Source organism: Gracilinanus agilis, chromosome 2 (assembly GCF_016433145.1).
Source record: "Gracilinanus agilis isolate LMUSP501 chromosome 2, AgileGrace, whole genome shotgun sequence".
Taxonomy (NCBI): Eukaryota; Metazoa; Chordata; class Mammalia; order Didelphimorphia; family Didelphidae; genus Gracilinanus; species Gracilinanus agilis.
Genome location: NC_058131.1, coordinates 342647364 through 342664322, shown reverse-complemented (window position 1 = coordinate 342664322; position 16959 = coordinate 342647364). Strand labels below are relative to the sequence as shown.

The following is a 16959-nucleotide window of genomic DNA, read 5'->3' as shown; positions in this document are numbered from 1 at the left end:
GACAGAAGCAGGGTTTGAATACGGACCCTCTGAATCCGAATGGACTGGGAGGTATCTGGCAGGTATCTATGGATAGGACCTACGAGGCAGTGTTCCTCCCCCTTTGGGTGTCCAGGGCCAGAGAAAAAAACTCAATGCTGTGAATGATCCTACGTTCCCACCCATCCCACCACACCAGAAAGGAGGGGAGCCGCCCCAGCCCCACAAACCTCAGGGTGCCAGCTTCCAGGAAAGGAAGGTCCATCTGTGAGAGACAGAATCAAATCAGGAGAAGGGAATTGGAGATGGGGCTCCTAGGAATGGAGGGGGGAAAGAAGGGGAAGAGAGAGACAGAGACTTCGAGGAAATGGGAGTTGGAAAGTCTCAGATAAGGGCCCTTTTGTTTTCTACTGTCTAATTTGGAATCCCAGAGTTGCAGAATGCAAGAGATTTGCTAGTCTAACCCCTCACATCTTATAAATGAGAAAATGAGGCCCAATGCTTTGCTCGTACTATTAAGCAACCCAGCTGGGTGTCCAATGACTCCAAATACAGTGCTTTTTCCATACTATATGGTAGGTAGGTGATGCAATGGATGGAGTGCCATGGGGGAGTCAGGAAGGCTTAAGTTCTTTCCTCAAACACTTACTAGCTAGGTGACCCTAGCAAGACACATAACCTATTTGCCGCAGTTTCCTCATCTATAAAATGGAGAATCAGAGAAGCAACTAGCTCCCTGGACCAATGTGAGGATTAAATAATATATCTGTAAAGCACCTTGCAAACCTTAAAGTGTTTTGTAAATTGTTGTTGTTATTTTTATTCTTATATACCAACTCCCCATATTGAGGATCAAATGATATAATATCTGTAAAGCATTTAGCACACAACAGGCACTTAATAAATGCTTAGTCCTTTGGAGCAGTTAGACAGAGAGCCAGACCTAGAGATAGGAGGTCCTGAGTTCAAATGGTAGCAAGTCACTTTACCCCAACTGCCTAGCCTTTACCACTCTTCTGCCTTGGAACTGATACTTCGTACTAATTCTAAGGCAGAAGGTACGGGTTTCGTTTTTGTCTTTCTTTTAATTAAATAAATAAATGCTTAGTCCCTTCCTTCTCCCATTTAATGTTTATTGACTTCAATTGAAAGGGGGTGGCCTGTGAGGCAATAGCAGGATGGGGTGTATACATTCATATAAGTGAGTGGGTCAGGAGGGAACTCCAAAGCCAGAGACTGCTATGGCAAATTGGGGAGGGGTGCCCAGACACAGAGGGGTCCTCACCGATTTCTGGGCACTGAACATGAGGCTCCGGTAGAGCTGTGCAAACTGTCCATAGGTGATGTCCCCACTCCGCTGCTCCAGATCCTGACAAAGCATGGGACCACGAGTCACTCCAGGTGTGCCAGGAGCCGAGGAGACAATGTGAAACTCAAGGGAAGACTCGGGCTTTTCATCCAAGACTCTTCTGAATCTGGGCCCCAATCTACACCACCCCCACTGGTAACTTCTCTGCCACAGCTGATTCTGAACCCCCAGGGCTCCAAGTTGCTGGCCAGTACCAGACAGACAGGGAAGAACTGGAAGGATTGGGAGACAACCCTTACCGTCAACCGTTCCCTCAAGAACCGCATGTTGGGAACTCGGTAGTTGACCTGGGACAGCATGTTCTTAAGATCCTTGGCAGAAATCCTGAGGTGACAAAGACACCCCCCTCATCCTTCACCCTGTGGTTAATGAGCTTGGGTGTCCATTCCATGAACCCACCACTGTTCCTACCCTTCCCAGAGCTGTTAATAAGGCTTTAAAGTAAGCAATTATCTATGTTCTATGACCCGGCAAGTCCCCACTTCAAACATCTCAACCAAGACTACCAGGAATATTCAAATAAGGAGACAGATGGAAAGGGAGAGAAAGAGATGGAGAGGGAGAGAAAGAGAGAGAAAGAAACAGAGAGGCAGAGAGAGAGAGAGATAGAGGGAGAGGGGGAGATGGAAAGAGAGAGAGACAGAGAGACAGAGAGACAGAGGCAGAGGCAGAGACAGAGACAGAGAGAGCCAGGGAGAGAGTATGTATGTTTTGTGGGAAGAGGGTGCAGGATGGAGAGATGAGGTCACTTCTATCTGTATATCCCCAATGCCTTTCACTTAATAAATAATAAATTTGAATTGTGACACCTCCTTCCTTTCCTTTTAAGGTTCATGCCATTTATTTTCACTGACTAATTTGATCCACAAAAAGTATGGATGGGAAGTCCGTGTTTGCCCTCTAGCTCCTATGGGTGATTGTACTGGAGGAAAATTCTAATCTAACCAAACAGTCAGAAGGTCCCAAAAAAATCCATTCTCCTCATACTATGAATTCCTGAGTGCCAATAAGAAGGACGTTTCTTCAGTTCCTGAAAGGGCTAGCTGCCCAGAGATAATTAGAGCTGGGCTAGTCAAGCATCAGTGATTCCCCAGGCTGACAGAATCTGAACAAGGCTTCAGCTTTGGACAAATAGAGCTCACCAGGTATAATAACTACCATCGCTTCCTGCTCCCCAAACCCAGGCAGCATGGGAGCCAGGTACACCCCACCTCCCCTTACAAGCATCACCCTCCCCGGGCCCCACACTTACCTGTCTTCCCGATTCCGATCTACTGAGTAGAACTGCTTCCGCAGCCACCTAAGACAAAGCACACACAGCTTGAGACGGGTCCCTGCTCAGAGGGTCTCATGCCACCCGGCTTGGATAGGGTCTCCATCATTAGGCGGTGAATCCTGGGGTCTCCCACATCTTCCTTGCAGGGAAGAAACTTGCCCGTGGTCCTTCTCTCACATCCCCCCATCCCCAGACACAAGGAGCCAGCTGGCCCAGAGGCTGGCGGGGACCAACCTCTCAATCTGCAGAGGAGTGGCAGACTGGGTGGTGTCAGTCACAAGCCAATTCAAGCCTTTGATCCACATGTTCACTTCGTCCTCCGATGTGGCTGTGGGACAAAGGGAAAGCCGGGTGAACCCAAGGCTGTGGCTGCTCCTGCCTGCCTAACAGACCCCCTCCCCCTCAAGGCTCCCGTCCCCTCTCCGGCTGTATCCAGGCTGTCCCAGCCCCATACCTTGCAGACTAAGGGTTTTCAGGCGGAATTCCATGCCATACAGGATGACAAAGCAATGGGACTGGTCAGGCCGGAAAGCTGGGTCTTCCTGGTAGCGGTCAAAGTCACGAGAGGTCTTCCCTGGGCGAATCTCCTTGATTTCACGAATATCAACTGTTGAGGGGAGGAAAAGGGCGATGTCAGTCCAGAGAGCCGCTTCACTTAGAGATCTTAGATTGTCCTGGCTCTAGCCACTTCCTAGCTAGAAGTTTAAAATGGAAAAAATTGAGATCTGGAATTTAAGGACCTGTGCTGGAATCTCTCTTCTGCTCCTGTGTGACCTTAGCAAAGTTCTTTCTCCTCTGTGGGATTTGTAAAATGATGGGGATGGACTAGAAGGCCTCTGAGGTCTGGCTTTAAATGTATGTGATCTTAGGATCCCACCCAAACCATTTTTACTGAAGTCTCTTCCCTCTTCCCCCACCCTTCTTCAAGTCCATCTCTTAACAGCCAGAGAAAAAGACATTCACATCTATGAAAAAGCCCCCATTCCAGGAAGAGGGCCAGGGCTTACACATCTAATACATTTAGGCACTAATTATGTGATTCTAAATGCTATATGACACCAGGCCACATGAAGAACAGATGAAGGGAACTAGGGATTTTCCACATGGAAAAAAGAAGTTAATTAAAGACTCATTCAGCCGGGCCCCAGAGGGTAGAATTAGGAATAAGGGGGAAGTCACACAGAGGCAGATCAGAATTAGGAATGTCCAAAAGTAGAAGGGGTTGTCTTGGAAAGTAGTGAGTTCCCCATCAACAAAGTTCTCCAGACAGGGGCGGGAATGACCACTTCTCAAGGATGACATAAATTAGGTTAACTAAGAACTAATTAGATTAGATTAACTGAGTTCCTCTGATCTCTCAGAAATCTGAGTTCTGAAGAAGAGAAACCAATGGAGGTGGCACAATAAAAAGAGATTTTCTAAAGGCCTGGGTTTCTTTGTGAGACACCCACCAAAGGTTCTGGAGGATCCCAGCTTGGAGATGACAAGATATCTCAAAGGTCATCAAGGCCAGTCACCAAAGTAGCAAATGGCAGAGCTGGAGTTCAAACCAAATTCCCTTGAGTTTAAAGCCATCATCTTTTTAATTTAACCACAACGGATTTTTTCTTTTTTACTTTTCTGCTGTCCTTATCTTTCTCCAACAGACAACTATTAAGGGGGTTGCAAAGGGGCTTCCTTCCTGGGGGTAGGCTCTTTCCAATTCCCAAAACCTCTATGATTCTACAAGGTGAGCCTGGAAGGATGGGTAAGATTTGGTTGAAGTGAGAGAAAGAATATCTCAAGTAGAAGAAACAGCAGAGGCAAAGGCATGAAGGCTGGAGCAAGTCTATGACTATGTAGAAATTATCCCACTTCTTTGTAGAGGTGGGGAGCCCATGGTTATAGATACTGCATATGCTGGCAGACTGGGGGTGGGGGGAATATATTGACCAATTTGGCCAATTTTTTTCCTCTTCTTAAAGAAAAACAAACCTTTGTTATATGGGATAGCTGGGAGCAAAGAGAACTTTAGAAGGAAATTTTGGGTGATATAAAAACAGAAGATATCAATAAAAATTCTTTTTTAAAAAAAGGTCATTGTGGGGGCAGCTGGGTAGCTCAGTGGAGTGAGAGTCAGGCCTAGAGACAGGAGGTCCTAGGTTCAAACCCAGCCTCAGCCACTTCCCAGCTGTGTGACCCTGGGCAAGTCACTTGACCCCCATTGCCCACCCTTACCAATCTTCCACCTATGAGACAATACACCGAAGTACAAGGGTTTAAAAAAAAAAAAAAAAAGGTCATTGTGCCCTTGATGCCAGAAAACTGAGAAAATGTACCTCTCTCTCCCTTCTCTGAAGAGGTGGGGACTCTTGGGTGTGTAATACTGCACAAACTAAGGGCAGCTAAGCGGCTTAGTGGCTAGTGGGTTCCCAAGTTCAAATCTGGCCTCAGACACTTCCTAGGTGTGTGACCCTGGACAAGTAACTTAACCCCAACTGCCCAACCTTTCCTGCTTTTCTGCCCTGGAATAGATACTTAATATTGATTCTAAGACAGAAGGTATGGATTTTAAATTTTAAAAAGTGTACTGCACAGACTGTCAGGCTTGGCTATGTTGTTTGTTTTACTGAATTACCTTTTTTTGTTTTGGGTTGTTTTTTGTTTTTGGATACAAGGAACCCTTCACTGAATAGAGGGAGAAGGGTTAGGTTCAGAAATGAAGATTTTGTAAAAACAAAGCTATCAATTTTTTTAAAGCAAAGACAAAAAAAAATCAATAAACAAAAGAGCCTTGTAATTATAACCTTCACTGAAGCACTCCTCTCCCCCAGTTTGGCTTGGCCTAGTAAAAAGAACAGTGGCTATTAAGTCCCTGAGTGGTTAGATTCAAATGGGGGGGGGGAGCTGGGTAGCCTGGAGATGGGAGGTCCTGGGTTCAAATTTGACCTCAAGATTTCCCAGTTCTTAGGTCCAGAATGACACAAGAACTACCATGAAAAAAGGGGGGTGGGAGTTGGGGCAGCTCCGGAGCCAGGCCTGGAATCTGCAAGTCTTGGGTTCAAATATGGACTCAGACACTTCCTAGCTGGGTGACCCTGGGCAAGTCACTTAACCCCCATTACCTAGCTTTTACTACTCTCCTGCCTTGGAATTGATACAAAAACAGAAGGTAAGGTATATTTTTTATAGAAAAAAATTACATTAAAAACAAAGTCTAGCCATGACTGGGCCCAACACCTGGACAAAGGAGCTCTCTGAGGCTGCTGGGGTGACTCTTGCTGCCTGCCCATAGAGCTGCCCCTCCTTCAGGTGCCCACGGTGAGGAGAGAGATACCTGGGGAAAGTTGGAGGTGGTGCAGGTGGGGAGGGAGGACAGGGTGAGTGACACTTTGTGAGTCATTTTTTCTCAGCACGAAGTACTTCTGAACAACAAGCCTCAACCAATGGTTATGACTCTGGTGTTGGTGCTGGGGGATGGGGACAGGGTGACTTCTTGCTGGCCAAGAGAAGGCCAAGGAGGAGGAGCTCCCAACGTCCCCCGACACATGCCCTCTTTTCCTCTACTCTCCCAGCTTCTGGTCTGGTGGGAGGGAGGCAGCCAGTGGCCGAGGAGAGAGAGCCCAAAACACCCCACCCAAACCTCAGGTAGGAGGCAAACATCATGGAGGCTATAAATATGTCTCACAAACATGCTAAGAGAAAGAAGACTTGTGTCCTCTGAGCTAAGGGAGCTTAGGGGAGGCCGGCCAGGGCTGGACCTTCCCCCTCGGTGCCTTCTTCCTGTACTCCTGGCCCCTTGCCTTCCCACAGGGAGGAAGCAGAATTGCTGAAAAATTCAATCAGCCGAAGATTTAGGGGAATGAATGTCAGTTCCCTCCTAGGGTTGCGCTTGTCTTTTAAAAGGCCCTGAGAAGTAAGCATTGCCTCTCTCTTTAATGGTGGAATTTCAGGTTTTTCTAGAGAGGGAGAGGTTGGCAGCAGGTCAGGGAGGTAATTTCTTGGCACCCCCACCCCACTACAAAGGCTTCCCAGAAACCAACTAGAACTTTCATCCCAGAGTTACCCCAAAGTGGTGCCCTGGAGAGAGGATCAAACAGAATTCTTTTTTTTTTTTTTAAACCCTTACCTTCTGCCTTAGAATCACTACTGTGTATTGGTTCCAAGGCAAAAGAGCAATCAGGGTTAGGCAATGGGAATTACGTGACCCATTAGGAAGTGTCTGAGGCCACATTTGAATCCAGGACCTCCCATCTCCAGGCCTGATTCTCCATCCACTGAGCTACCCAGCTGCCACCGTCAAACAGAATTCTAAATGGGCTAAATGGTAAAACAGTTTCAAACCATGAGAATGACCCACCAGGAAAGGGCTCTCCTTTTTGGCATTTTCTGCCTGCCCTGCCCTCACACCAGCACTAGGAAAAGACCCAAGCCCAGGAACAAGGCATGCTGGGGCAGTGGGCAGTTCAGGACTCAGCCAGTGTTTTCTTATCCTTGTTCTCTGTTTTGCCAAAGACCTCCTGCCTTGAAAAATTCTCAGAACCCCAAATGGGTTTGAATATTAAAATCCTCCGAGCGTACAAGAACAGGGGCCCTGACCCAGCGGCTAATGGAAAGAACAGAAAGAGATTGCCAGGGGGAACAGGAGCACAGATGACAACATGTAAAGGAATAAAGGTCAGGGGGAGGTCTCCCCAGAGAACATCCAGCTGCTGGGCGTGTGACTGGGAACCCTCCATCCCTTCCCACTGCTGTTCCCCATTCTGCACGTCTGACACCCAGAAGCCTCCCTAGAAATGACTGCAACCCTGAGATCTTAAGCCTCTGATCTCTCTTGGCCCAATTTCCTTTCTTTCTCCTACTGCTCAGAGGATCTACTATAGTAACCTGTGATCACAAACTCTTAAAGAAAATAGACCTAGTAGTCATTTAGTAAGTGTTTATTGAATTAGAAGATGGGACCAGGGAGACAGTTAGGTGGCACAGTGGACAGCACTGCTGGGTCAGGAAGGAATTCAAATCCTGCCTCAGATATTTTCTAGCTCTGTGACCCTTGGCAAGTCACTTAAACTCTGCCTTAAACACTTAAAGTCTGCCTCAGGTCCTTTATCTATAAAATGGGGGTAATGGCAGCATCTACCTCTCAAATAAAATGAGATAATATTTGTAAAGTGCTCTGAAAACCTAAAACACTATATATATATGCTGTCTATTGTTATTATCCTTTTCTCATTCACAGGCAGCTCTTCTACCTTAGGTTCAACCATTTCCCATGCCAGGGAGCATACTACTTACCAAGGCAATCCATTCTAGTTTGGGACAGCCCTAACTATTACAAAAAGAGGCAGCTGGGGGGGGGGGGGGGGGGGGGGGGGGGGGGGCAGCTGGGGCTGGGTAGCTTGAGAGCCAGGCCCAGAGACAGGAGGTCCTAGGTTCAAACATGACCTCAGACACTTCCTAGCTGTGTGACCCTGGGTAAGTCACTTAACCCCCATTGCCTAACCCTCACCACTCTTATGTCCTGGAACCAATACATAGTATTGATTCTAAGGCAGAAGATAAGGGCTGAATGAATGAATGAATGAATGAATGAATGAATGAATGAATGAATGAAATTAATTTGTTAATTGATTTGTTGGTTAAAGTTAAAGATTTGAAAAAACGTTTTTTAAAGAGGCATCTAGATGGGTCAGTGGATAGAGTGCTGGGCCTGGAGTCAAGAAGGCATGAGTTTAAATCCAGCCCCAAACACTTACTAACTGTGTCCCTGGGCAAGTCCTTTATTCCTGTTTGCCTTAATCCACTGGAAAAAGAAATGGCAAACCACCCCAGGATCTTTGCCAAGAAAACTCCAAGGGCAGTCAGACATACCTCAACAATAACAATTATTACAGAGCTTTTCATTATACCGAAGGGTGTTCTCAAGTCTGCTCTACCCTCTCCCTCCCTCCCAATTCTCCCCCAGTCCATCAGCCCTTTGCATTCGCATGCAAGATGATACTGTAGAAAAAGCACTAGATTTATAGATTTAGAGTCCTTCATTTAGCACCACTGGGGCCTCAGTTTCTTCTGTAAAATACAGATTGAACAACCCGTGCTTTCTAGCTCTGGGTCCCTCCTCTGACCCAGGTAATTGCGCCCCCCTCCCCCTCCCAGCCATTCTCTCTGCTCCAGAGCTGGGTAAAAGGAAGGTCCAGCCCAGGCTGGGCCCTCACACAGAGCCGTCCAGCCTCTGCTCCATCTCTCCTTCATTCCCCATCACATCCCCAGCAGCCCCTGCTCTAAATAATTTACTCTCTTGAAGGCCAAGGCCAAACTCCCAGGCTCCCATTTTCAGGGGACTTTTGAAAAAGATCTAGGTCATCCCAGGTGACCTCCCTTCCCCATCGGAAAAGCCCTCGGCTCCTGGCTTGCAAACTGTTCTCCCCGTCTCTCCTTTTCTCCCTCGGGTCCTCTCCGAGGCGTTCGGGGCTCCCAGCCCTGCCCTGCCCCACCTCCCAGATGCCCTCCAGGCCGGCCTCCTCCAGGACCTCCCCCACCCAGGACCTCCCCCACCCGGGCACAGAACAAAGGGCAGGCTAATTCGGGGAATGAGCACTGGAATGGGAGGCAGAAGATCCCAATTTGAATCAGGGCCCTGCTGTTTGCTGGCTGCGGGGCCAAAATCGGTCCTCCTCTCTGAACTTCCATTTCTCCGGCTAAAAATGTGGGTAACGACCTTTGTCCTGCGCGGACGGCTGGAAAGGCACTCGTAAACTCGGGAGCCCGGAGCCCCGCAGAAATGGGAGTTCACATTTCTCGGCCACCTCAAAGGCCTATGTAAATAGGAGTTGTTAGCAATAACAATAACAATTTTTAAAAGCAGGCGCACCAGGAGGGCAGAGACAAGGGTCTGGGTTGGGAGGGGAGGGCAGGGAAGGAAAGGAAGCGGAGGGACCAGATGGGGAGAGATAGAGAGGGAGGGAGGCCCGAGCTTCTCCAGCCTCCGCGGAGGGCACCTTCAAAGGGCGGAAGGAGCCACTTAGTGTCAACTCCCCCACTCGTTCAATATGAAACCACTACCAAACACCTTTGAAACAGAAAGCAGCTCTTCTGGTGCAAACCTGGTTCCCTCCTCCCCCGTACAGGAACATCAGGGCGGCCCCAGGTCTGCAAACCCACCCTGCGCCCACCGCAAGAGACACCGAGAAGGCGTGGCCCAGACCCGTGCCCCGGCCCTGCCCCCCCCCCCCCACAGGGCGATATATTCCTCTAGTCCGACTGAAGTCACAACAGGGCCATCTGGCATGCTACCGTGTCCCCGAGATGAGTTCCCCCGTGCCTCCTGCCTTCAAAGTCCTTCACATTTCTCAACACCTCACAACCCAGCAAACGGGCAAAAAAGGTTAAGAAGGCAATGCTGGGTTGTGAGTGCTTCCACAGACAGAATTAACACCCGGAGACAGGCTGGGCAAAGAACACCAACTCAGTGTTCTAGAGGAGGAAAATTGAGGATTTAAAAAGCAAATAATGGCAGCTCTGTGGATGGAGAACCTGGCCTAGAGATGAGAGGTCCTGGGTTTAAATCTGGCGTCAGGCACTTCCTGGCTGTGTGACCCTGCCCAAGTCACTTAACCCCATTGCCTAACCCTTGCCGCTAGCTATTCTGCCTTGGAACCAATACTCAGTATTGATTCTAAGACAGAAGGTCAGGGTTTATTTATTTGTTTGTTCATTCATTTATTATATATTATATGTTTTAAATAAAATAATATATATTTATTATATGTTATATATTAAAATAAATAAATACATAGAAGGCAAATATTTAACTCAAAAGTCCCAGTGTGAGGCTGAGCTTCCAACATTACACCACTCAGTTTCTTCTCTCCTGATGCCCATTGGAATTCAGACTTGTACTGACAGAAGAAGCCTGCAAAGGATGGTGTCTCCAATCTTCCACTTTACCAAAATCTGAAAGATTCCATCTTGACAATGAATAATGGTCAAATGATACAGCTTTCAAAAGAGGAAACAGCAAGAATGCGTCACTTCCAACTCTTTGAGACTTCATTTGGGGTTTTCTTGGCAAAGATACTGGATCCTTGTCCAGCTCATTTTACAGAAGTGGAAACTGAGGCAAACAGGGTCAAGTGACTTGCTCAGGGTCACTTAGCTACTAAGTGTCTGGGGTCAAATTTGAACTCAGGAAGATGAGTCTTGCTGACTCTCAGTACTACTGTGCCACCCAGTCCCTATATTCAACCTCACTAATAATCAAAAACAACTCTGAGGTGCCACCACATAGGGGATAGGAATGAGACCTGTGATTTCCTTGGCATAGGGCATGCTGAGGAAACTTGCACAAGGAAACTCCCTCTTCCTATATAAGCTGGCACTTTCTCTTCAACTTGCCTATAGCACTGAGATAGGTGACTTCACCCAAGTCACACAGCTGGTATCTATTCCTGAGGCAGAACTTAAACCCAAGTTTTCCTGGTTTCTAGGCTAGCTCTTCTAACCACTTTACCACATTGCCCTCACCACATCAAATTGGCAAATAAAATTAAAAGCTCAATGCTAGTTCAGTTTCAAATAAACAGATCCACCCATTCAGTGCTAATGGGATGGACAACTTCTAGAATCTTTCTGGAGAGCAATCCAGGCAGTATTGCAGCAAAAGTTACAAAAAAACAATCGTCCCTTTGACAACATAATTTTACTGCTAGGAATACATTTGTCAGTGTTATCAAAAACAAGAACTATCTGCTCAAAGACTTCACAGAAGCATTATATGTAATTACAAAAAAACTGGAAGCAATTTAAATGTCTACTAATAGGGGAATGTTCAAACTTTGGAACATTAATGTAATGGAATACTATGAAGCAATTAAGGATGATTATGAGGAATACAAAGAGGTTCAGTAAAATTTTTCTAAAGTAATGGAAAATGAAAAAGTTGGACTAGAATAATGGAGTTCACTTAACTGTAATCATACAAGAAAAAGTCATGGAGAATGAAAAGTCACAAATATTGATGGAGACTTAGTCCCTCAGGAGGAGCAGAAAAGGTATTAGGACACTTTATGAAATTACTTTTAAACATAAATAGTTACTAAGCAAGTTTGGTTCTTTATACCAAGCCTCTCTATTCAATTTCTAATAAAATATTTAAATTGTGGAAAAATTTAAATTGAAAAATTGAAAAATTGGAATGGATGCACAGTTTTCATAGTATAAAACAGAACCACAAATTTGTTTATTCAACTTTTGAAAACCAACTATATACTACCTAATACTAGGCCTGGGCATATTACCAACCTCCTCATTCATTCTCGTCCCCATCTCCAGGAGATGAAGAAAAGGCAACAATTTTCCCCATTTCACAAAAAAGTTTCCTGAGGATTACACAGAGAAGAAAAGAAGAAAAGCTTTCTCCCAGTTTACCCAGAACAGGATTCCTCCCAGATGCGGCAACTCCTCAAAGCCCACCATCCCTTCAAACCCATGACATCCTCTCTTTTCAGATCTTCTTCCAAAGAGCTTCCATCATGCCAAGCAGTAAAAGAAAGCCCTTTAGATCAGTCTCCCTCCTCTGGAGGAGTAGGGGATGTGGAGGTGAAAATGGGGTTCAGTCTCAGCCCCAACCGGAAGGAAGTACATTCTCCTCAGAACTGCAAGCTGGGCCTGGGAGAGACCATGAGGCCCCTGGTACCTCAAACCCACATCCTGCCCCCCACCAGCCCCCTTCTAGGTTCCCACAGCACAACGACCCAATTAACTCCTCTTCCAGAGGAAGGAAGAGAAGAACCCAGCAACAAGCTATCAAGATATACTGCAACATTCCAAGAACTATGGGTTCCATGGCCTATAACATGGACAAGAGAAAGGCTGACCCACAACACAAACCACTGATCAACTGACCTAAATCCAAGTGCCACAATTTTGGGGTCCAATAGTCACACTCAAACCATAACCACTATACCCCTTCCCCAGCCAAATGCCATGAACACTCTGGCCTCCACCAGGAACCATAGATATACCATGGTTTAAAAAAAAAAATATATATATATAATGGGCTTTTTCTAATCACAAGAAGGTCCCTTTTTTGTAGTAATTTTTTCCAACTAACAAGAATTTATTTTCTTTCCCCCTTGAGGAAAAAAAATCTTCAAAACAAATATTCATAATTGTGTATGGATCATATCGGCCAAGTCTGAAAACATGTATCTGACTCAGGCCCTTTGGTCCTCCCCCTCTCTACAGACGCTTTCCTGTCCATGTCAGAGAGCCCAGGCACAGGGGCTCAAAGCTCACACACAGCAAGCTGTCAAACAAGCCCACCCCTCCTCTGATAAGAGTAGCCAAGGCCAGCTCCTACACACATACAGCCCAGCTCTTTTCAGAGCTCAGGCAAGAGGATTTGCACTCCTAACAGGAATTATACTGCTTGGAATGTGAGATGCTGCCTTATAGTTGTTCATATTTAGCCAGATGACCATAGACAAGTCTGTCAGACTTTCTGGGCCCTAGTTTCTTCCTCGGTAAAATAAAGGGATTAAGAGAAAGTCAAAGACAAAAAGAAAAGTTCCATATAGAGCAAAATCTTCACAATGGCACCTTTTCTTTTAGGGAAAAAAAAAAACTAAACAAAAAAAGATACCCATCAATTGGAAAATGGTTGAAGAAACTGTGGTGTATGAAAATCATGGAATATTATTACGCCTTAAAAAATGAAAAATCTGAAGAATTCAGAGCACTGTAGATAATGTTTAATAAACTGATGCAGAGTGAAGTAAGCAGGAACAAGAAAACAATAAAAAAATGAAAAAATATTCAAGTGAAGTCAAAAGCTCTGAGTGTAGGCTGATGTCATACACAGTGCTGGTCACCGTCACTTCCTTTGTTTGGCTTAGCTGTTTTCCTTCTTTACAAAAGAAGGTTTATTTGGGAGGAGGGAAGTAGAGGTGGTAAAAACAAAAGGCATCAATAAAATTTTAATGTAAAAATAAAATGAAGGAGTTGGGCTTGACCTCTTAGTTCTGACATTCTCGGAAAAATTTTTTTTTTAACTCTTACGTTCTTAGAATTGATACTAATATCAATTTCATGGCAGAAGAGTGATAAGGGCTGAGCAACTGGAGTTACATGACTTCCCAGGGTCACACTGCTAGGAAGAGTCTGAGGCCAGATTTGAACCTAAGATTTCCCATCTGGTGACCTGGCATTCTCGAATTCTAACATTGACGGCAATTATCAGCAAGCAACAAAGAGATTAAGTTAGGCACTGAGCAAGTTGATCATATGAGATCTGTGGGCATTCTTTCTGACCATGAAAGGAGACTACCATGATGGTCATGTGGGCCAACACAAGAAATGATAGAACAAAAAAAATGGGGACTTGACACCCAAGATAAGCAAAGAGATGGTTAAAGAGAAGCCAGCTGCCTTGGATGAAAATTCAAGTCACGTGGATCACAATCCTCAGAGACTGCAAGAGGCAGCAGACATGATTGTTGAGCCATCAGCAGCGACATCAGAAAGATCAGGGAAAACAGGAGACGTGCCACAAACCTAAAGACAAAGGTCCCAATTTTCACAAAGGGGGAAGACAAAAGAGTCTACAAGTCTTTAGCTACCTTGTAGCCAGGAAGCTTGACTTCAGTTCCTACAGAAATTCTAGAATGGGTTATGAAAAGATGCTTGATGAATATCTAGAAAGGGAAATAGTGACTCCAGTGAGCCAGGGTGGCTTCATTTAGAACAAGTTATCCTAAACCAACTTCAGTTCCTTTTCAAAAAGAAAAAAAAAAAAAGATTATTGAACTACTGGATGAAGGCAATGCTTTGATGCAAAGCTCTGGTTAATAATGTATCTCATATTATTCTTGCGGCAAATATGGAGACTAGAAGAAGGACAGCTAGATGGCACAGTGGATAGAGTGTCAGGTCTGGAGTCAGGAAGATCTTCCTGAGTTCAAATCTGGACTAGGACATTTACTAGCTGGGTGACCCTGGGCAAGTCGCCTAACCCATTTGCCTCAATTTCTTCATCTGTAAAATGAACCAGAGAAGGAAATGGCAAACCAATCCAATATCTTTGCCAAGAACCTCCCCACAAAAGGAGGGGCAGAGAGTCAGTCATGACTGAATAACAGAATAAGACTAGAAGATAATAAAATTATATGGAGGGGGCAGCTGAGTAGCTCAGTGGATTGAGAACCAATTCTAGAGATGGGAGGTCCTATGTTCAAATCTGGCCTCAGACACTTTCTAGATGTGTGACCCTGGGCAAGTCACTTCACCCCCATTGCCTAGCCCTTACCACTCTTCTGCCTTGGAACCAATACACAGTATTGATTTCAAGATGGAAGGTAAGTGTTTTATTAAAAAAAAATAACTATATGGATTCAGAATTCATCAGATGGTGAACTCAAAGATTAGTCATTTAGTGATCATCCTAGTGCAAATATCAATAATATGGAAATAGGTCTTGATCAATGACACATATAAAACCCACTGGAATTACGTTTCGGCTATGGGAGTGGGGGAAGGGGAGGGGGAAAGAACATGAATCTTGTAACCATGTGAAAACACCCCTAATTAATTAATTAAATATTTTCCCAAAAAATTTTAAAACAAACAAACAAAAAAGATAAGTCATTTATGATTCAATGTCATTACAACAACTGGCCTCCAATGGAGTCCCTAGGGATGTGCATTTGCTGCTATGATGCAATGCCTTGAGTAAATGGCATAGACAGCATGCTCATCAAATCTGTAAATGACACCCAGCTAAAAGGGATAGCTGACACCCAGGATGACAGTCATGAAGCAAAAAAATTGTGACAAGCTAAGAGAAGTGGGTTGAATCCAACACGATGAAATTCAGCATACCCTTTGACCCAGCACAAAATCATTACTAGGTTTGTATCTCAAAGAGATAAAAAATAAAAAGAGGAAGGACTTGTATATACAAAAGCATTTAAAGTAGCTCTTTTTGTGGGGACAATGAATTAGAAATGAGAGGCTGCCCACCAATTGAGGAATGGCTGAATAAACTGTACTATAGGATTGTAATTGGAATACTAATGTGCTGTAAGAATATGACAAGCAGGAGGAGCTCAGAAAAAACTTGGAAAGACTTACAGGAACTGAAGCAGACTGAAATGAGCAGAACCAAGAGAACACAGTACACAGTGACAGCAATACCATACAATGAACAACTCTGAATAACGTAACTAATCTCAGCAAAATAATGATACAAAACAATCCCAAAATGTCTATGATAAAAAATGTCATCTGCCTCCAGAGAAGGAACCGATAGTCTGAATCCAGACCAAAGCAAACTTTTTTCACTCCCTTAATTTTTTTTGAGTTTCCTTCCACAAAAGGATTAATATGGGAAAATGTTTTACATGACTGCACATGTAAAATTTATGTGAGATTGCTTACCATCACAGGGCATTAGGAGAGGGAAAAGAATTCTTGAATTCAATGTCTTCTTAAAAATATTGAAAACTACCTCCAGAGAAAGAACTGTTGGATACAGTTGTTGGAGTTGGATACTGATCAAAGTGTACTATTTTCCACATTAGTTTATTTATGGTTTTATTTTGGTTTGAGATTTTGGTTTTATATGAGTTTTCTCTTACAACAATGACCAATATGGAACTATGTTTTCCATGAAATTGCTTACCATCTCTGAGAGTGGGGAGGGAAGTGAGGGAGGTTGACAATTTGAATCTTATAATTTCAGAAAACATATGCTGAAAGCTGTTATTACATATAATTGGAAAATAAATATCCTTGAATTTAAAAAAATATTGAGAACAGTATTACATGTACTGTAACTGGGGGGAAATAAATATATATACATATATTTTTAAAATTTTAGATGAAATTCAGTAGTAATAAATGCAAAGCCTTATGCACAAACCCAAAAAAATCAATTTCACAAGCATAAGACAGAAAAGACAAAGACAGCTGGGGTTCTAAAAAAGATTTAGAGGCTTTAGGGACAGCTAGGTGGCTCAGTGGATAGAGAGCCAAGCCTGTAGGTCTTTGGGTTCAAATCTAGTCTCAGACACTTCCTAGCTATCACCCTGGGCAAGTCACCTAATCCCCATTGTCTAGCCCTTACCGCTCTTCTACCTTGGAACCAAAACTTAATATCAATTCTAAGACAAGAAGGTATGGGCTTAGGAAAAAAAGATTTAGAAGTATTATTGGACTACAAGCTCAACATGGGTCAATAGCATGCGAGTAACCAGAAGAAGCAAATTCAATCTTGAGCTGCATCAACAGTCGTAGAACTTCAAGAACTAGAGAGGTGAGAGTCCCACTATACCCCACTTGTGTGCAGAGTCATTGGGGG

General features: G+C 44.5%; 1 protein-coding gene across 2 annotated transcripts in view; it reads right to left on the bottom strand.

Moving 5' to 3' along the window:
• PLCG1 (phospholipase C gamma 1) overlaps positions 1-16959 on the bottom strand; it is a 73883-nt gene that overhangs the window by 24470 nt on the left and 32454 nt on the right. For both annotated transcript variants that reach the window (XM_044664322.1, XM_044664323.1), the window contains exons 2-7: positions 3079-3231; positions 2859-2952; positions 2601-2648; positions 1588-1672; positions 1265-1348; positions 210-244 (exon numbers count right to left, since the gene is read on the bottom strand). In XM_044664322.1, the coding sequence (XP_044520257.1) occupies positions 210-244; positions 1265-1348; positions 1588-1672; positions 2601-2648; positions 2859-2952; positions 3079-3231 (499 nt within the window). The remainder of the gene's footprint in view (positions 1-209; positions 245-1264; positions 1349-1587; positions 1673-2600; positions 2649-2858; positions 2953-3078; positions 3232-16959) is intronic.